Genomic DNA, 22,653 nt, shown 5'->3' on the forward strand with positions numbered 1-22,653 from the left:
CTTCGGTTCACCCCACAGGTTTTCTATGGGTTTGAAGTCAGGGGACTGGGATGGCCATGGCAGGACCTCGATTTTGTGGTCAGTAAACCATGTTTGTGTTTATTTTGATGTATGTTTTGGATCATTGTCCTGCTGGAAGATCCAACCATGACCCATTTTAAGCTTTCTGGCAGAGGCAGACAGGTGTTCATTTAATATCTGTTGATATTTGATAGAGTCCATGATGCCTTGTATCCTAACAAAATGTCCAGGTCCTCTGGCAGAAAAACGGTCCCAAAACATTAAAGAGCCACCTCCATATTTAACCGTGGGCATGAGGTACTTTTCCATATGGCTACCTCTCTGTGTGCACCAAAACCACCTCTGGTGTTTATTACCAAAAAGCTCTATTTTGGTTTCATCTGAGCATAGAACCCGATCCCATTTGAAGTTGCAGTAGTGTCTGGCAAACTGAAGATGCTTGAGTTTGTTTTTGGATGAGAGGAGAGGCTTTTATCTTGAAATCAAACAACTTGTGGTGATGTAGGTGACTTCAGATTGTAGTTTTGGAGACTTTTTGACCCCAAGACACAACTAACTTCTGCAGTTCTTCAGCTGTGATCCTCTGAGATTTTTTGGCCGCTCGAACCGTCCACTTCACAGTTCGTTGAGACGATATAGGCACGCGTCCAATTCCAGGTTGATTCATAACATTTCCAGTTGACTGGAACGTCTTCATTATTGCCCTGATGGTGGAAATGCGCATTTTCCATGCTTCTGCTATTTTCTTATAGCCACTTCCCATTTTGTGAAGCTCAACAACCTTTTGCCGCACATCACAGCTTCGTCTAACCCATTGTTATGAATGACCAAGTGAATGTGTTACCTCATATTTATACCCCTGTGAAACATTTTGTGGTTGTCCTGTACAGTAATTACAAAGCATATAAGCAGACATACTGAGAGAATAAAAAGATGATGATTAGCATTGTTCAGGGTTTCATGGGTATTTTCTGCACTGTCAAGCCATGATTACATCACCCATGTAATTCTAAGCTTAAATAATAATAAATTATAAACTACTGCAGCACATTGTTGCAGTCCTATTTCAAAACTAACAACTTGTCAGAAAATGAAAGAAATGAAAATGAGTTCATTATGCCTGTGTAGCTGTAAGCAGATGATGAATACACACAGACTGGATGCTAACACACTGAACAGCTGCGGAGTGTTGAAATTAGAGCACCGTGTTGATAGCAGTGAGTTGTGCTCAATCCTCTGGGGAAATTAGGTTTGCTGTTCTCAAATACAACGGTAATGGTTGCTGGCCAGCTGAAAGAGAGTGGAGGCCTGAAGGTCTGCAGAGGCCTAAGCTCATTAATGTCATCTGCTCAGGTACCCTTTTTAGAGTCCACTATATTTTCCTATTTATTAATATCAAAACTTTTTTTTTCTATCCTAATTCAGAGAAAGCATGAACACTGGGGGGGAATGCTCATTGTACATTATGGATCCTTGAATGTACATTTACCTTCACTCTTTCTTTTAGTTGTTGAGTCGAACACATAAAAACACTTAATACCAGTAATGTACATGCAGCTCAGGGACTGGAGGATTAATCGGCTGGATTTTAGTATTTGATCGTTCTTAATATTTGTATGCCCTTTTAATCTATGGGCTACAACTGCACTTAATGCATTTAGCAGTGCTAATTTGAGGCGGGTGATTTAAAGAGGATAACTGGGCTAAAGTGCTGTAAGCATTAGTGTAAACTTAATGAGCATGGACGTCAGCACTGCCTACCAGGTCTGTATGTTTAAACAGAATCAGGGAAAAGAAGACAACAATGCACCAAACAGACTTGTAGGATGTTTGTCAGGAACAGTCTTACGGTGATGTCGAAACAACAACTCAAGCCAGAGAAAATGCAGGAGATCGCATTCATTCACCTGCATTAATACATGCCACAACAGGAGCATCTGAATCATGTCATGACTTCACAGAGCTTGAAAGTACTGACCTCGATCAGGCAGGTCTTGTCGTAATCCCTGCGGTACTGGTAAATACACTGGCTGAGCACCGAGTAAAGTCGTTCCAGTTGATCCACACTGTAGCCCTTACTCTTCATCACAACTTGATCTAGCAGGGCCTGCAAACAGAGGACAGGACACACACCAGGGTCATTTAGCAAACAGGACACAGCAAGGGGTACTCGTTACACACGTGTCATAGCGCACACACACAGTGTCCACCCAAAAGCTCCAATGAAATGGCTCCCTGGCTGTGATTTCATTCTTTATGTTCACATATTTCCTTCTGAGACAGGAAGTCAGAGTGACGTGTTGAGCTGCTTGACAGCCAATTGCATTAGAGATACACCAGGACAAGTACAGAATATCATGAAAACACACGTGTGTATATAAATAAAAATTTTGATTTCAGGGACACGTTAAAGGATGCAGTTGTCTGGAGTGTACAAATACCAGGTTGTGGTGGTGAAAGACGATGCATGCAAAGATCACATTATGCACATATTTGTGCATCGTCTGCAATGCCCTCCACTTAATCTATGACTTTTAACCTCTTCTGAAAGAAGCTAGGTTTAAACAATTTTTACTAGGAAAGGTGTACATGTTCGATCAAGTTGCTAAGGTCCTGTCCCAAACTGCACACTTATAGGCTCATAGTCTTCCTTTGCATACGGCTGTTACGGTGGTCCATTTCTCATTTTAGGCTTCAAAAAGGTACACATACGAGCACCCTGTACGCACACTTACTGCGGCCTCTGGGGAATCCCGCATCGAAGGAGGATTCAACAATATTTAAGCCAAAAACTGTGAAAAAGATATTCAGTTAGACTCCTGAAGTTTCTTTCAAATTAATGTAACTTCTCATCAAGCAACTTAAGTAAATTAAATCCTGTTTTTAAAAAAAATGTATTAAAATGAGTATGATCAGTAATTTAGTCATGTTTATATCCCACACATTTTTATATGGCACTCAACTGGTACATCATTTATACTTGTCAGTATGAACCTATGCAATTTGTTTTTGTGTGGACTTGACTGATTAGAATCAAATGAATTTATGCTTCAGTCATCTCATTAACCAAATGAATATATGCTTCAGTTTTAAAAACAAAGTTTGAAAAGAATTTTAATGGTCATCACATTTAACAACTATCTCGATTCCTCATACAATCAATCAGCACAAGTGTCCGAGTCAAGTATTTTGTGACTCTCCTCCAGTATCACCGAACGGTGAACCAGTGTGAACACACAGCAAAGCGCTGAACACAAGGGGAAGTAAGGAAATCTTTAACAGTCCCAAATGCTCACTTTTACACCCCTGAAGCCTTAAAATCACTTGCATAGGCCCACAAATCAATGACGTCAAAGTGCATACCTTTCGAAGCACCACAGTGCTTATTAGGCCATCGTTTGGGTCACATTTTAGCAATACAACCTTCCTACAAAATCTACTGATGTTCTCAACCAAAAAAATGGAAATAAAATACTGCAACATTGAATTAGCACTGTACATATATAGCCATGTATGCACGTTATCATAAGGTGGGTTTGATTTGGGGCTGTTAAGGTTTTTTCCAATTTCGAAAATGTGAATACAATATTACAAGTAGTTAGTGACAAAGCCAATAAAATAAATACATTTTGAACAGTAACAAACGAGCAAAACTTTAATGAAGCTCAAAAAAATGGATTGTAAAAGAGTTAGGCAGGTAAAACCCACACATAAAGCCTGTGCCACCTGAAACCTACCAACACAGAGTCAGGACAGGGGGTCAGCATCTTTCCAAAGCAATTAAGATCACACTGACAGCTAATTAAGGCAAATCATAATTACCTTCCATTTCATACACAGTTACAGCATGCTGGTGTTTACGTTTCACCCCGACTTTAATTAAAATGCCTCGGTCCCTGTGATGCCATATCAATTGACACATTCATCATGGTGATTCTGTGGACAATCAGCGGCTTCTCAAAATGCATGCAGATGAGTTCTTTGGGCTCGCTATGAGAACATCAGGTCAGCCTCGGATAACGGCCTAGCCAAAAACAACAGCACATTCAGGCGAAAAAGCAAACGGTTCCAGGAATAGCTGGCTTGCAGGAATATTTGTTTGGTTTCAGGACAATAAATAAAACGCATCACTTATGGACATCTTTAAAGCAGTACTTCTAAGGTGTACTTTTACCCAGATGAGGATGGGTTCCCTTCCGAGTCTGGTTACTCTTAAGGATTCTTCCTCAGATCATCTTAGGGAGTTTTAACTCGCCACAACTTAAATGTTTCTGTAAAGCTGCTTTGAGACAATGTCCATTGTTAAAAGCGCTATACAAATAAAATCTAATTGAATGTGTACAGGGCATTTAATCAGTTGTGTCAGAGGACAAAAATCAAAGCTTTTTTCCCTTGCTGAACAGGTGTCATTTAATTTTTCCTCTTATTTGATGGATATCTAGTGAATGTGTATAATTACCAAGTATTTCTTTTAGCTATACGTTTCATGTTTTTCTCGGTCTTTCTGAATTTTAAACTTTGCTACATCTGGACAGAGAGTGTCAACTGGCATCCAATTACCTCTGTGCCTATATGTATAGTGCTTCAGGTTTTGTCTGGAATGCCAAGACTATCTGGCGATCAATGTTTTTGACAGGCTTGAGAACACAATACACAGATATGATAATGAAATACACAGAGAAAACAGATCTGGTAATAAATACACACATAGGAAGAGAGCTGAAGTGATCGTTTTAGTTTTGACATTATAAATTGTTTTGTATCTAGTTAGAGTTAACGGACATGATCAACGGCCGTGCAGTCTACTCTATGCAGATAGACGCGAGCCACCGACACAGCAGTCCTGGGACATCCAGTCACAACAAACAAGAGGTACTCAGCAACTGACAGTAACATTCATGTGTACAATAAAATGTGTTTACTTTTTAAATTCTTGTAATGCTGTTATAATACTGAGGAAACAGCGACGGATAATTATATCCTCAGGGTCACAAACACTCCACTCTAAACAGTTTCTCAGTACTAGTTGGTGCACATTCGGCGGTTTGGGACAGACCTAAAGTCTCTCTGAATGTGTATTGACTTGACACTTGCAGAATGATGTGAAAGATAACTAACCATACGTAGCTTCGTAATCCTGTCAATAATAAGGATTAGGTGTGGTCCCTTTCCTGTGTTTTGTGCTATTGACAAAGACCATGGCTAAGTGATCATGGGTAGCAGATCCCACTACTATTCTCTCGATACACTCAATTGAACTCTAACCCCTTGAGGGTTATCATACTCTGCTGCTGAGTAACAACCTGGCCAGTCCAGCAGAGAAACCAATACGACAAATCGCCTCATACAAGAACCAGGATCTTTAAAATAACACCACAAATATACATACATGTATACAAGCATACTGTTCACATATCTGTTGCATGTAGGTGCAAACTGCATTAAATAGCCACTTCTGTTTCTACCAGACAGCATGTATTCCAACCCAAGTTCAATGATTAATACACAGTCTCCAAATGTTTGAGAAAAGTCGTGGACTTCTGAATGCTTTACCCCAAACAATATGTATAAGCGATTTTTTAATTCCAATCTCATGAGCTGCAGCAGATTAGATGCATTAATGAATGAATGATCAACTCAGGAGTTTTAAAGACAAAGCAGAAAAAGGGAACAGGTGATGCAACAATCTGCTCCGCTGTTCACATTTCAAACCAGGAGCTGAATTAAAATGCACTGCAGTATGTGTCAGGTGTGATTAAAATCAGAAATGTAAGCTAACTGAATTGTGGAAGATCTAGTATACAGATTTAAAGAGCGAGCTTGAATTCTGTAAAGAAATAAAACACTTAAAATATTAATAAGACTAAGAATTAAGAGTAAAAGGATTCAAAGCTTGAACAATACATTTACGATAATGGTAATTTACTAGAAAAATTGGTGAAGTGTTAATTACTTAATTTAAAAAAAACAAAAACCCTTCCTAATAATTAACAGCTGCACTGGCACAACATCGAGAAATTCTAAACAACTAAACTGATACGAGATTACGTGTGGTTTCACGAGCTTTTTTTTGTCCAGGAGATGAAAAGTCTCAGATACCAATTCAAATGATTTCGGGGGATATTGAATTTTATGGGAATGACAACTCCATTTAAAATCAGAGGCTGCAAATGAACGTGAACTGTACCTAAACTGGCATTGTTGCATTTTGTTCAGGACTGGTTAAAATAACGACATACAGCAGATCATGAAATAAGATTAAACTTGGAATAAGCCAGGATCTGCTCATACATCGCCTTTAAACACGTTAAGAAGCTGTATTTTGTATATTTGCGCTTTTCTTTTTTTTCTTCTTCTTCCAATTATGAAATTTTGCACAATGTATGCTGCAAAGCATATAATCAACTTCCACGTCAAACCTATGGTTAGGTACATCATGAATATTTTGGTACACTACCGTAAATGACATCCTGTGCTCAGTATTCTTAGTCTCTGTATAAAGGAAAGAACGGGAAATGAGGGGAAAGCACTTATTTAGGACACTGGAGTCCAATGGCAATTCTTAAAGATCAAAACGGTAGTTAAATAGGTGTGCCTGAGCAGGGAAATCAATCAGCTTTGATGGACTCCAATCCTCCAGTATAAGAATTGTTCTCTATGGTTACTAATTACAGTCTAGAACTATCCAGCCAAATGCCAAGTAGCAGTGTTCGTTTCCCCATCGCCTACCAGAACCTGTGAAAGCATTTGCTCTCTGATAGTTGTGCTGGTGACTAGAGATATGCACACTTAGGAAAATCCTACTTGAGATTCATAAATTGTTTTCTTTAGCATGAAATAAAATAGAAAAATAAATAAAATCTAAATTCCATTGTATTATATATTATACTACACTCTGTGTAGGGACCATATATGGTTAATAGGAAGCCATTTTGGATTCAGGTACATAGATCATGAGAAGAAAGGTTATTAAAAAAACTCCCGTAAAACTATAATAGCTCTCATAAAACCACTAGAAAAAGTACATTTCAAAATGTAAAGAAATGTTATCAGCTACTACACGACCACTGAAGACTGCTGTGCTATACTCTCCATTATCTAGCTTGTGTTGTGTTTGGTTATTCTGTTTTAAACTGGAGTGACGAGTTGACAAACAATCGTGAGCTATTGATTTGTTACGGTCCCGTGCTGCTCGGCACTGTCCAGTGAAAAAGCGCATTTTGTAATTGTGCAACTCTATGATTACCCAGGGGTTAAAAGCAGGGGTTGATGGGAATGAGCCTGCAGCCGGATTAGGGCCTGTCCTCTTGTGGCTGCACCAATAACCTATAACGCACCAATGACGACTGCTCCAGGGATACTGCACTTTCTTTTGTACGAGAGAACAATAAAAATACACCTTACAACATAACGGCCAATAAAAGATCCTATTCTCTTCAGTCCAGAGAAATAAACTTCCTCAGCATTACATTATTATTAATAATAATAATAAAAAATAAATGACAGAAGGATTGAAACAAATCAAACAGCATGATTCTTGCTGATGTGCACCTGTGTTATAAAGGATTGTTCTGTTCTTAATTCCCCAAACCATTTATGTAAAATAACAAACTAAAACACGGTCTCTTTCGGATAGAAAGTGCAGCATTACAGTCTGCACATCAATAACACCCTGCATTTAGGCCTGTGAGATCTTTCCTCGCTCGCAATTAACGATAAACGATGCACTTGTCCGGAATCGACAGCTAGAAAGACAGCAAAATGAACATTTCCAACATTTCAGGTTTAAGGAGAGTATGGGAGGGTGTAATAATATTACCAGCTGTGCAGTAGGAAACTGCTTGCCGACAGCAACGATTGCTCAGGTGGATGGTGCATTTTGGGGGATATTTCTGCAGTAATATGAAGTAAAAAAAAATAACAGGACATTATCCATATAATCCATTTACGAATCGGTGGTCTAACGGCTGCGGGGCAGACATTTTTACTGCTGACGCTCATGACCAAAGAGAGAGGGGTTGGTGGGGGAGGAGTTGTTTACCTAACTGCTTATGTAAACATTTTCTAATTAGAATTATTTGAAACGTGTTGCACTTTGTTATACGCCTGTTTAGATTTTTTTTTTAAATCCCTTTTCCTTTTTCAGCTACAAACATATTTATTTTAGTGGCATCGTTAATAAAGATAGTTAACTGATGTTAAATATATAATTGTCTAAAGTTATAATTGCTCAAATATATAGCAACAGATTTTATTTCATAATAATGAACCAAGTTTGGCAGGTAGGTCTGGTAATATAATATAGTCTAGCACTGGCGGTGTAGTAGTCTAACATCATGTAGAAATTATTAATTGTTATATAAAAAGTCTACGGCGTGTTAAAACCAGCGATTAAGCTTTTCCCATCGTCTCAAAAGGTTAATTTCATTAGTTCCTGGGATTCATTTTAATTGTAAAAAATTAAAAATCAAGGGCAAAGCAACCCCTAATTTCCTATCCTGATAATGCATGAGCAAAGCAGCACATCTATGAGACCTTTCCAAAGTGTATGCAAGTGTAGCGTAATCAGAGAATCCAAAAAAAAAAATCCAAAAGGAAATTAGGTCTTTTTATTGATCATCAAGCTCTTGCCAGTGAAGACTGTAGTCTTACAGTGCTGTGAAAATGTGAAAAACTGATTTCTTCCGTTTTTGTGTCTCTCTCATACTAAATAGTTTTAGAGCTTCAAATAAAATGCAACATAAAACAAAGGCAACCTAAATAAACACACTACAGTTTTATTAATTATTTGTTTGTTTGTTTAACTGCAACCAAACGCTTCTGATAACTGGAGATCAGTTTTTCAGTTACTTCTAGGACTAGGACTTACTCAGATGCTTTGGATCATTGTCTTGCTGCATAATCATTGCGCTTGAGTTTCAACTTACGGACTGAAGACCGGACATTCTCCTTTAGGATTTTCTGGTAGAGAGCAGAATTCATGTTTCCCTCAATTATTGCAAGTTGCCCAGGCTCTGAAGCAGCAGAGCATCCCCACACCATCACACTTCCTCCACCATGCTTGACTGTAGGTATGATGTTCTTTTTAGTGTGTTTGGTTTACGCCAGATGTAACGGGACCCCTGTCTTCCAAACAGTTCCACTTTTGACTCATCGATCCACAGAACATTCTCTCAGAAGGTTTGTGGATCATCAAGGTGTGTTTTGGCTAAATTCAGACGAGCCTTAATGTTAGCAGTGGTTTTCACCACACCACTCTTCCATGGATGCCATTTTTCCCCCAGTGCCTCCCAGTGGAGTCAAACACTGACCTGTATTGATGCAAGAGAGGCCTTTAGGTCCTTTGATGTTGTCCTTGGCTCTTGTGTGACTTCCTGGATGAGTCGTTGCTGTGCTCTTGGAGGAATTTTGGAAGGACGGCCACTTCTGGGAAGGTTCACTACTGTGCCGAGTTTCTCCATTTGGAAATAATGACTCTCACTGTGGTCCTTTGGAGTCCCAGAGGCTTTGAAATAGCTTTGTAACCCTTCCATACTGATGTATTTCAATCACATTTTTCCTGGAATTTCTTACAATTTGGCATAGTGTGTTACCGGGTAAGACCTTTTAACCAACTTTATGCTGTTGAAAAAATTCTATTTAAGTGTTGATTTGATTGAACAGGGTTTGCAGTAATCAGGCCCGGTTGCGTCTAGTCCAGCTGAACCACATTATGAATGCAGTTTCATAGATTTGGGGAATTAGTAACTAAAGAGGCAAATATATTTTCACACAGGCCCAGTTGGTATTGAATAACTGTTTTGCTTCAATAAATAACATTATCATTTAAAAACTGTATTTGGTGTTTACTCACGTTGCCTTTGTTTTATATTAGACTTTGTTTTAATTTCTGAAACAGTTAGTATGAGATCTACACAAACACAGAAGAAATCACAGAACTGTATTTAGTGATATTTCTCCCTATATTCTCAATAATGTGATCTCTTGGCATGTTGTAATAACTACATTTTAATGCTCATCTTCAAAACACTTCTTATATCTACTCCGGTCTGATACAGACCTTGACCTTTAATTTTTCAGATAAAACCACCAAAGCACAGCGATCAAGTCGAATTATCAGCATGTTTACCAAATTCCACACAGCCTTCTCAGTAACTGTGGGATGTGATGGTGAACTCTTTACAGTACTCAAAACCTATCTAAAAATTGATAAAAAGATTTTTAATAAATTAAAAACACAGCTCCCCGTCTCCGGACACTGTTCCAGAGGTCTTCCCGTACTACAAAAAAAGTTAACAGTAATCAATCTGTACTGTATATGGTTTATGAATATAAATGAAATGCAAGGTAACAGCTTGCTTTCCTTCTTTAATATGTGCCAGGCAGTTTGCCAACCCAACCAGTAGGAGATTCCGTTTAAACGGCAATTCTCATCCCACTTCACCGGAAATTCAATTTGTTCCATAAGCCAAGAATGAAAAAGCAATTATTCACAGCACCCGTCACGTCACGATCTGTTTCTTAAAGATATCTGCCTTTTTTTTCTCCCTTAATAAATAAATAAACAAACAAACTCCAAGAGCAGTGCCAATAGCCTTTGCGTCATTGTGTAAAAACTGCATGAAGCAGTGCTGAGGACCATCAATCCATGCAAGAAGCAGTGGTCCTGACGACAACCCTCAGAGTGGTTGTGCAGGGAAATAAGTTTGAGATAACCAGTGCTGAGGTCTGTAGCACACAAATACAGCTGACTGCACTTTCCTCTTTGTTCCATAGCAATTTTTTTGACAGTGTGGTATACAATCTGAGCAGGACTCCGATGGGAACCTGTGTAACTGCACATGCTGGGTTCAAAGCGATAATACGCATACTTCTCTCAGTGCCAATCAACTAGATAGCCTGCAACTAAAGAGCATGATATGCATTTTACAAAGCATGCATTAAACATTACAGGTCTTGCCCTTTCCTTTACATTTCCATAAGATCCACTTACTATCATATGCATTATTAAGTGGAAAGCAACGATGAAAATAATTTGCACATAGTGGGAAGAACTGCACAGTGCAAGATTTAAACGGCACAATATAAAGGCAGAACGTACGTGTGAGTAGAAACGATAAAAAAATTATGTCGTTACGAGGGAGCGATGACACTATGTCGGTGCTGATGAGTGTTTCCTCTAACATTACTTGAATGATCGCTGCAATGATGGCTGGTATTCACCATCTCAGAAATTAGCACACTTTAACATGCTTTTTTTCTTCTTCTTCTTCTTCAAGCTACTGAATATATACATCTTTAGCTCGATATATTTAATGAGACCATTAAAGGAGAGCCTAATGTGACAGCCCTGAATAATAACAGAAAGTGGCAATAACAGCCAAGCTGCACCTACGATTACCATTAAAGATTTAATGCCAGTATTTGTACTCTTACCATGAAATTAGAATAGATATAGATTCAACAAATCTACATCGTGACGTTTGTAATGAATTCGGTAAAATTCCCGGGAGAATGACTACATAGGTTATGTGCTAGGAAGCAGTACCAGTAAGTACTAGTTCAAACCCCAGTTGATTCACAGAAAAACAACCAAGTTCTATCAAAAACATGCTTCTCAAATGGAAGGTCAATACGACTGCAGTGATGAAACTTTAAGTGTTATTGCTATTCCAAGCACACGGCCGTGAGATCAATGAAACCGAAGTTGGTTTCGATAGATCCAGATTAACTAGCAAAGGTTAAACTATTATTGTAGGTACAAACATATTTCAAATGTTATGAGATGGTGTATTTTGGAAATACGGTCGATTTCATTCCTTTGTTCACTTAAAAAAAAATAATAATGATGATGATTTTTACCTTGAGGCGCTGATGGTCTACAACTAAAGCAGGTGGAGGCGGAGGCTGTGGGGGGTCCTCTGGCCTCTCTGCTAGAACTTCCTTCTGCTGTTCTGATTGGCTTCTTCTACACGTCTTCTCTCTGGAGGTACCTATCAAAATACAACAGGTAGGACCTTACACCAATATTCACAAAGACACATCTGGCATCTAACCTGCCTTGACAAGGACAAAATAGCTTTAAGTTAATACAACAGTGTACATGTCCATGAGGATTTGCTTTAGTGGTGCAACCCTCACTAGACAAAAGCTCCAACAAAAATAATGTGTCAGCTGCCAAGAGAAAACAGTAATTAAAGTTGTGACATAGTGTTTCTGCTGGCTCTTAAAGAGTGCACTTCAAGCAATGTAATGTGTTATCTTACCAATTCCCTTTTGCTTTGAGAAATCTTTATTCTATCCATCTGTTTTTTTGTTTCTAGGTATGTAAAGCGTTGTCACAGTAAATATTAAACAAAAACATTGAAAACATAATAAAAAACATAATTACTATAGCATTGCCCTTGGTACGGTTACAGATTGAAAGATGCAAATAAGCTGGAGGTGTGAACTCGGCAGGTATTTCTTGTGAGCATTTACATCATGCAAAAAATTTCACATTTTGTAAAAAAAAAAAATGCTTTCTCGAAATGCAAAACCAATAATTTGTATTGAAACAAATGATGAGTAGCAGTAGGAAGAGGCACTTGATTTGACGCTTGCGCATACTGTGAACTACTTGACGGCACAGTACCTTCTTTTTCATGAACTCCATCACTAGCTGCTTCATCCGCTGCTGGTGTACAATCATTTGCCTTGCATTCTTGCACCACATCTTCCGAACCAGCCTGTTCCCGTCCTCTGAAAGCAGCTGTGATCTCCTTTTCAATACTCCCTGATTCCTTTTCGTTGGCGTCACTGTCTATACTGTCCAGTGACTCGTCTCCGTTTACACACTCTTGGGGCTCAGAGAGCACGGTTGCCTCTTTCTCCTCTGCAGAAGGAGGGTTCTTAAAGGTAGTTGCACTGGCCTTATCTTGGACTTGAGCATCTTGAGTCGTGGTGGCTTCACTGGAGCTCTCCTCTTCGGTGCTCAGAGCATACCCATTGGGTTGGGGAAGGGGTTTATCTGTTTGGGGTTCCAAGGTATCAGAGGAGGACTCATCCTGAGCTGGACTGGCATTACCCTGGATAGGAACGGTTGAGTCATCAGCTCCTTCCTCTTCCTCAGGCTCATCGTCATCTTCTAGCTCCTCCTTCTTGCTGCTCTTCTTCTTCCTGATGATGCCCCTCTCCCAAATTGACCGACGACGAACCTTGCGCTTTATGCTACCTGTGGACCAGTAGAAGAGTTTCAGTTATAAAACCAAGGCATGCTTGATTTTCTTTACGGTAAAATAAGATGAACATTTTTCAAATCAGCACTCATAACCTATATACTTACACTACTAGTCAAAAGTTTACAGACACTCATTCCTTTTATTTCCACATTTTAGAATAATAATAATAAAGTCATCAAAACTCTGGAGTAACACAAATGGAACTATGGGAATTATGCTGTGATAAAAAAATCCAAATTAAATAAAAAATAATTTAGTACTTTAGCATCTTTAAAAGTAGACCCACTTTTTGCCTAGAATTTCCAGAAATGTATTCTTGGCATGTTGTTGAGGAATTTCCCCGAGATGCTTTTTAAACAGTATTAAAGGAGTTCACACCTACGCTGGACGCTTAACGGCTGCTTTTCGGAATATTTCGCTCCAAGTCATACGTTTAAAAAAATATTTTGACTGGTAGGGTGTATAGTACTTCTACAACTTTTAAATAGAAACCTGAAATCATTTCCCTGTAAGCACATTCATCAGTAAATGTTCTTTAGGTTCAAGACACCGAAAGCCATATTAAACCACTCACCAGAGACGACTGACTAGACGCCCTAGTCTGGTATCATTTTCAAAATTGGGATTTGGGGGGAAAATGGAATCAGTCAGCACTGGAGAGCTTGTATTCTATGTTCCAAAACCCCAGGGAGGACAAGGAGCTGAGAGGGAAGGTCCAATATGTTAGAACCAAGCGGTACCTTGTGTGCGGTGTAATTGGTCAGAGTAGAAGGAGCTGGTGGAAATGCACCGCTTACCACACAGGGGGCAATTTCAACTTCTAATTGAAGACAATTGAAGGCAAGCCCAGACGTATTCCATAAATCAGCACCCCAAAAGACTTTGCTAATTTACCTTCTCTTGCCACCAGCACTTTCTACTGGGCTTTGAGTGACTGAAAAAAAACACACTGCACTCCAAATAATGACAAATCACTCTTCTCTCATTTTATTCAACATTTTATAGTCCCACTCGGTTTTTCTTACACTTGCTCTTTCTGAGAGGCTGAATGTGGAGCACTTAATTCTCCCATCGGATGTAATCAAAGGAATCTGAAGGGAACAGGAATGTTGAAGGCAAAAAGAAAGACGGTGGTAAAGAGAGATAACGGGCTGCCCGGAAAATGCAAATGCCAACAGACGTCAATAATGTGCCAAAGTCGAGCGAGAAATGAGGAAAACGTACTTGCACATCTGTAAAACAATAATTGTGTCGAGATGAATTTGAAAAAAAGGTTTGACTAAAGGCCGGTTTATATCAGATACATGACTTTGCTTGCATGTGCAAAAAATGAGGCAACAAAACCGGCGTTGTTAGCATACTCGACTAGAAGATTAAATGCGACATCCACTAGACAGCATGTCAGAGCTAAAACACTCCTGTCCGCCTGGTTTCCAAGTCGAACTGTAAAAAGAACCGCGATGTTAACTGACAACCTCTATTGAAACTTTCTGCTGTCATGAGCTCCATCTCAAATCAAGCATTATTTACTACTCTAGAAAGCCCAGAAGACTGGTACACCAAACAGACCTTTTGGTAGGTTTGGAAACTAAACTAAAAGTCAAACATCGAACGTAATAGGAAAACCAGTTAGTGTTTGTACAGTCTAGTCTAGAACGGTACATTAGTATGCGATTTGAGACACGACACTAGTTTGTTTAGTCCGTTTCGGACACCTCTTCGAGATTATTCATGTTGGACACGTAGTGTTCGTGTCCGAGGGCATGAATAAGGAGCATGAGAGACAGGCAGTCAGGGCACTTCATAATGTGGGTACTCTCCTGTAATTCCTCCATATAAACATCAACCTAGGTTTACAATGAAATGTCTATCCCATCAAAGAGCTTGATTTTCCATCAACAATGACATTAAGCCTACTTCTGTAAAGGGCACAGCCATTTTAGCCCAACATGCTTCGATTTGATTCAGGGTGCACCAATCTGTCTCAGATGAAACTAAGCATTCACTACATTAATGATTCATGCAGCCAATACCAATATGTGCACTCCATCAGCATTTCTAGTCCATCCACTAATGCAAGCATAATAATCTTTAACATAAACGTGTGATAAATGATCATGAATGGAGATGGACTTCAAATGAAGCAAAACTCAAAAGACTCCACTGAAGCTAAACTAGGAGATTGTGTAAGACGAACAGAGGCAGCAATTAAACGGAAGGCTATTCACTTCTTTGTTACACTTTAGGTGACCATGTGCATAATCTGACGTGACATTTTACAGACATGGCAACAATGAAGGCAACTGGCTTCAAAGGACACTCTGCAGCAAATCGCCCCCTAATAAGGTGCAATTAATACTACAAAAGTAGAGCCATTTTGGGGGTATTCAACCACAAGAATTGGCCTGCCTGTGAGCACAGCAGTAAAACAACTGGAAAAAGCTAGACTGAGGGGAAACCTCCTCATTGGGGTACTAATCAATGCCAGATTATATCAGTGTTAATATCATAGTTCTACAAAAATCAAGGCTAGCAGGACACCGTGTACTGAGGCTAGACTAAAGGGCAATTCATGAAATGCTTTGGATGTATTAAGGAGGAATAAATTTGGCAACTGGGACTGCATGTAATGAGCAGAGGAACTTAATGAAATTTTCAGCTGAAAGGAATGCCGAGGCATGCTATCAGCGTCCAATGCTATTTTATAGTAAAAAACAAACTGTCAGGTCAGGTTTATTTATTATGTAATGCGCCTCTAATCAATAAAACACATTAATTTAACACATCATGACATGTATTATGCACCATTATGGTTGAAACATAAAAAAAATCCAGTCAAACATACCCATTATATCCCAGCCTCTACAACAACTTTAAGCTCTGAGATCAGGGGTTTTCAAACTAGGGGTAGCTTAATTTGCATATGGAGGCACGAGAGACAGCTTAAGTACATATCAGAAATATTGCTCTAATGACAAAGATGGATTTTGATGTTTTAAAATGTTACTGGGAGTTGAGTTCTAACGAGCCACATTTAAATTATGAGTGTATGTGCTACTTTAGATTTTTCACTACCCTGAGACAACGCAGTGAAGTGAAGGAATCAAGCAATGAAAATGTCTTTAAAAATGAAACATCTGTCCTTCTACCTACATCAAACAAACTAGCGTTCAGTCTCAAATCGCATACATGCACTATTCTTGACTGTTATTAAGTACTAACCGGTTTCCCTATTAAGAGTTAGTGTTTGCATTTGAAAAACCTTTTGTATAGCTTTTAAACCTACCGGAAAGTCTGTTTTGCGTACCGGTCTTTTGGATTTCCTAGATCATTAAATATTCTTGAACATAAGGTCAGAGTTTTAGATTCGAGACGACAAGAACGGAACGTTTTAAAGAGAAATGCATGAACCTGTGACGCATTTTACAGTTCGACTTGGAAACTAGATGGACAGGGATGTTTTGGCTCTGACGTTAATCTTTAATCTGATTTAATCCTCCATACATGATGTACATGATATAGGCAGGCGAGTATGTGAATAACGCCGCTCGCGTTGCTGCTGCTTCCACGCACACACGCGAAGTCATGCGTCAACTATAGACCAGACTCTTCTGCGTCATGTCAGGTCATGTCAAACCCCTAGAGTAGATTATTTCCCTGTAACATGCCCCGTTGAGCTCCATTCCTAATCTCCATCAGGATTACCAACGTGTGACGTTTAAAGAATATGAAGAAACTAGGGGAGTCAATGACAAAATGCAGTGAAATACAAAATATATCCGCATCTGATAAACAGTAGTTAAAGGTCATTTAATTGAGGGACAGAAAAAACTAATCCAAATGTCTGCGTAACATCTGGCAGACTCATCTGGCACCAAAGTATATTCTTTGAATGTGAGCAGAAGTGCGGTTGCTATTAAGAAAGAATTTCCTGCAGAAAGGCAAATAAGAACAGATTTCAGGATGCTAAAGACCTTAAGGCATGTCATGACATGGATTTGGTGAAAACAGAATAATGACTCAATCTGTTTGCATTCCTTAGCATTCATCAGACTGCATGTGTGGGAAATTAAAAGCAATATATATATATATATATATATATATATATATATATATATATATATATATATATATATATATATATATATATAAATAAATGTAAAAAAAGAAGGAAAAAAGACGACGACACAGCAAACACAAAACCTGCTTTCGAGAGGTTTTGCAGAAAGATCACTGTATTAAATTAGCCACCTTCAGTATTTAGACTTTCAGTATATACACGAACAAAGAAACCAGGGGTTTGGGGAAAAAAAATCTTCAAGACCCCCCCCCTTCCAATCAGAAAGACCTCATTCTTGACAAACGCATTGAAGCAATAAAAATATCAGTGTCCGCTGCACGGTAGATAATATGGCTCACTTTCAAAACTATGAACAGGAATCTGAGGCGAGCTCACCAAAACCGGACATTTGAAGATTGGAAGAACATCACCTGGTCTTTTTTCAATCTTCCACTGTCCAGTTTCGGTGAGTCTGTCCCCTCTGTAGCCTCAGGTTCTTGTGCTTGGCTGACAGGAGTGGAACCCAATGTGGTCTTCTGCTGTTGTAGCACATCTGCCTCAAGGTTCAACATATCGTGTGTTCAGACATGCTGTTCTGCTCAACATGTGGATATTTGAGTTACCATAGTCTTCCTGTCAGCTCAAACTAGTCTGGCCTTTCTCCTTTAGCGCCCTCATCAACAAAGGGCTTCCACAGACAGAACCGCTGCTCACTGGATGTTTTTCCACACTACCCTGTGCAAACTCTAGAGACTGTTGTGAGTGAAAATCTCAGGAGACAAGCCGTTTCTGAGATACTCAAACAAGCCTTCCTAACACCAACAACCATGCCACAGTTAAAGTCACTGAGATCATTATGTTTTCCCATTCTGATGTTTGATGTTAACATTAACTGAAGCTCTTATCGTATCCGTATGATTTTATGCACTGCACTACTGCCACATGATTGGCTGATTAGATAATTGTATGAATGAGTAGGGGTCACCAGTGAGTGTAAGGCACTGAGTTGAATGTTTATCAAATGGTTTGTGAGATTGGAAAGCAGTAAATCCTGCTGTTGGGGGTCTAGACCTGACATAATGAGCAACACAGAGTGGTGAAGGCTTTTCTGCTATTCTTTAGGTACAGAGAGCAATCAAGAGAATACAGAAAGAAAATGAGATTAATAGGTGAAAGCAACACCACACACACACACAGTATGTAATAGCGTTCACAGGTTAATACGTATGGTTGCGTGTTATTTTAATAAAATCCCTTCAGTTTTCAAATGCAGCCATTTGTAATGAACAGTATGCATTTTGCTTCTTCGAACTGAAGCTTCATTTATAAAATGTCACCTTCGTAAACACAGCAATTAGTCATGTCTGGCTTTGGCAGTATACAGGGAAAGCTTCCCTGCCATTCCAGAGGAAATGAAAATATTTGTATGTTTTGTATTTCCATACGCTTGAGCTCCGGGAGGACTTGAAGTGTTCCATAAGAAGGCCAGAATAAACAAGTCAGCTCATTACTGAGGCACACTTGCAGTCGTCCCCGGGGTGTATGTATAGTAGGCAAAAGAATACATGATACAAGAATATCAATTTGCACCTAAAAATCATACATTTGTTAATGGAACACACATGCACACCTTCACTGCGGTTCATTAACGTGAGTTTTGGTGACGCTAAGGGTGAAGACGGAAGCTCCAGTTTCTGGGGTCTATTGCTGCCTTTACCAGAAAAGCAAGGACGCTTGAGCCCAGTGCAGTGCACGAAAACGAGTCGTCTCCCACTCCTAAATAATGCATGGTAATTGTTGAGACCACAAGCACACAGCCTGAGACAGTCGATGTAAAAAGTTTGTGTGCGAGTCTGTCTGCGTGTCCTTTGCCTGGAATAGCACAGCACTTTGTAATAATTAAAAGAGTCACTGCATGAATATTTTACGCGGCACCAGAAATATTTAGCCTTGACCCCCCCTCACAATCAGTACCTGCCAAAATACTTCAGCACTTAAAATGGATAAAACAGTGGGATAACATTGTGTGGAAATTATTATTAACACATTTCGGCGATACTGTGAAGCTTCCAGAAGATAATGTGTGGAAATAGCTTTGAAGCTGTGCAGTGCGGTCCCTCCCGCTGCATGCTGGATATTAATTCTCTACATCCAGCTACGCCCCATTACTGCTCAGAGACCCAGTATTCTCCACACACATATACCAAATATACATGTAAGTATTACACCCATATAGACCAGCACCTCTCCAGGACACCAGCAAATGACTGAAGACAATCAAATGGACTGCATTTTATACCCGTAAAAGAAATGTATTAAATTAATAACCAATGCAAATACAATGGCATAAGTATATCCTAACAGCCAGTTGTTTATGTTTAGAGCCCTCCGACTTGAAACATGAACTGCATTCTTTCTATAGTTTTATGCCAATATGTAGGCGTGTATAATCAGAAATGTATTCGCTAGCTCACTGGCTAAGTAAAAGCTCCTGTAACTGTGCTGTCCACGCCCATGTTTTAGTAATCCAGAAATAATAGGCAAATAAGTGGTAGCCAAGGACAGATTAAAAATTCAAAGGTCAATGGGACACCATGGAGCCCCACCTCCAGCAACAAAAATAACATTCTGCTCAGTAAACTGAACTGCAAGACTGTTCCAAGACCACACCGGTCTACAACCAGGACTGCACGTGTACATGGTGAGCTGACATCCGCTAGAATAAAAGCAAGCGAGGGTTATGAAAAATGTAAGTTTGCCAGGAGAAATGCAACCAGTAGACACTTCACCTTCACTACAAGCAGCTATGTTAACACTGGTGGTCTTGGCATTGGTAGCAGTCTGGATAGTTTCCTTGGCGTCGATCAACATTTATACAAGTCATCCAACGCATGAAAATTGATCTGCCTAGTAAAGCTGTATACAGTGCAGTCAGGCAGCAGGATTCGGATTGAGTAGGTCACGCTATAGAAAGTCAGTATATGTGTCAATATATTTCTGTTGGCTGTCCAAATAAACAAATAGCCCGGATATGAAATCTGTTTATCCCAGGCGCCCAGGCTAGTGATTTTTTTTTTTTTTTTTTTTTTTTGTCCAAGCCAAAATGAAATACCTTTTTAGGAAATAGACAACTCAAAGACCTAACAAATGGTACTGTTTGGCAGAACAACTGAAATGCCAGCACACTGAAGACCTAAATATACAAAACATGGATCAAAGGCTTTCGTTGGCTTTTTTCCACAACCTCTAGAAATGACTGAGCTAATATAAAGATCAGTTTTGGCTGACTTTCAGAAAATTCATAAACTTCAGACTTTTCAGGTCATTGGAAGGCTACTGTCGAGACCCAGAGTTTGAGGTAACTCGATTAATTAAGCGCTATTAAGCTTCAACTTAATTTGCAATTCAAACTTTCAACTCCCGTTCCTTATTCCAGTATACTGAACTTCACAAAGACATTACACGAAAAAGTCGTGTGCTACATTAAACTGGAGTTAGCGCAGCCTTGTACGTTATCAGTGGATCTTCTGTTATTCCAAGAACGCTTTGTACGCTGTATCTATTTTCACCCATCACTTTATCTGTCCGTGCGTTCAACTTCGAAGTTCAAACGTCTGAAAGGGGCCTCAGCACACAGTCAGTCACTCGGTTCAGACAACTCCATTACGCAGCGGTTTATCATCAAGCTGATAGGATCCGTTTCTGAGTCGCAGCAATGGCATTAATACCAGGCCTAATTTAAAAGTCCACATAGCAGTAGGTGTGACGTGCTGTGAATGTTATTAAGTGTTTGAGGGTGAGAAAGAGACAGCAGGGTGAGGCCCATATGCTTTAAGTGTACTTGCTGGATCGAAGGAGGTTTGGCACAGAAAGAAAAGCTCTACATTCCACACGAGCTTAGTCTTCTGTACTACGAAACCACCGTTAAGACAGAAGTGTGCTGACATCATTAATAAAAGTATTTGCTGCTGACTGAATATCTTCCAAAATTAAAGCTGATAATATTTTGGTCTTTCTATTTTAGTTTCCTCTTTTGAGTGACCAGTGATTTTTTTTTATTATTATTATTTAAAGTGTCACTATTTGACAGATATAAGCCGGCGGCAAACAATCCTAGGGCCGCAAGCTTCCATGGCAGCTTGATCGTCACGTCGTCTCATGTGGTTAGTGTGTTTTATGAAGCACCATAATCCTAGAGGAACATTGTTTTGTTTCACTGTGTACTGTACCAACTGTATACGGTTGAACTGACAATAAAACCACTGGAACTTGAACATATAGAGTTACTATTGCGCCTAGTGGTCATAAATGGGAACAGCAACAAGCGCTAATGATCGACAGGGGCAGTGATAGCATAATCACATTATGAACAGTTTCACTGAAGGGAGGACCAGCAGACACAAGCGCAAATTACAGGGTTGCCAGATTGGGCTGTTTTAAAAATACCCAGTGGATGCCAAGATCTTAGATTATAGCAAATCGTTGGCATTAAGTCTAATAGATTTTCACACAAAAAAGGCAACCTGTAAGTGCAGACAGTTTGCCTGTGATCTACAGAAACAATCAGATGACACTTAATTTGGATGATTTAAAGAAACCATATGTTTATGGAAGAGCACACAGTGCACAGTATAGTCTAAGCTTTTTGTGCACATAAACTCAAAGCACAAAACAAAAAAAAAGGTTTTTATAACAGTAGCACTATTTTAAAATCCAGAATTCGGATCGATAAAACAAAAGCTAAAAAAAAAATTTTAATTCCAACAACATGCCAACATGCCGCTGAGAGTGTTTTGGCAAAAAAAAAAAAAAAAAAAAAAAAAAAAGGAAAGAAAAAAAGATGAAGAGGAAGATGAAAAATAAGGGTGGGGGGAAGGGGGTGGAAAAAGGTCATCCTTGAGTGAGGACACTGTTTGTCACTCCGCCCTGCATCACATAGCAGTGGCACTTAATGAGGCATCTCGATCGATAGATGATTCAGTCCATGCTTCTGGAAATGAAGCGAATCAGTCAAAAGCTGCACTCACCTCCTGCAGCGAGGCGTACATTAGCATGCCCAGAGGTAATGCATCTCACCAGCATCTGTGCTACTTCTGTTCCACCAGCTCAAAAGAAGAAAAAAAAAATAAATCAGCAGGGCATTCAAACTGTGAGTGTATTTATTTGTGTGGGTGTGTAGGGAGCCAGCCAGCAAGTAAGACTGGAGAAATGAACATTACGCTGCTGAAAGGCACACTTAAAAGCAATCAGGGTTTTAGCAAAGACATTCTCAAATGTTTGTTTATAAGCCAAAGATCCCTTTGCCAATTAGCTGTTAGTAAAGAAACATGCTTTGAGTTTACAGATATTCTA

General features: G+C 39.3%; 1 protein-coding gene across 4 annotated transcripts in view; it reads right to left on the bottom strand.

Moving 5' to 3' along the window:
• The window catches only part of atad2b (ATPase family AAA domain containing 2B), an 80,649-nt gene that overhangs the window by 4,844 nt on the left and 53,152 nt on the right, over positions 1 to 22,653 (bottom strand). For 2 of the 4 annotated variants that reach the window (XM_017456176.3, XM_053675907.1), the window contains exons 25-28: positions 22,329 to 22,406; positions 12,656 to 13,234; positions 11,884 to 12,014; positions 2,000 to 2,128 (exon numbers count right to left, since the gene is read on the bottom strand). In XM_017456176.3, the coding sequence (XP_017311665.1) occupies positions 2,000 to 2,128; positions 11,884 to 12,014; positions 12,656 to 13,234; positions 22,329 to 22,406 (917 nt within the window). The remainder of the gene's footprint in view (positions 1 to 1,999; positions 2,129 to 11,883; positions 12,015 to 12,655; positions 13,235 to 22,328; positions 22,407 to 22,653) is intronic. The other 2 variants (XM_017456177.3, XM_053675908.1) reach the window with 1 other exon arrangement.

Source organism: Ictalurus punctatus, chromosome 25 (genome assembly GCF_001660625.3).
Source record: "Ictalurus punctatus breed USDA103 chromosome 25, Coco_2.0, whole genome shotgun sequence".
NCBI classification, from domain to species: domain Eukaryota; kingdom Metazoa; phylum Chordata; class Actinopteri; order Siluriformes; family Ictaluridae; genus Ictalurus; species Ictalurus punctatus.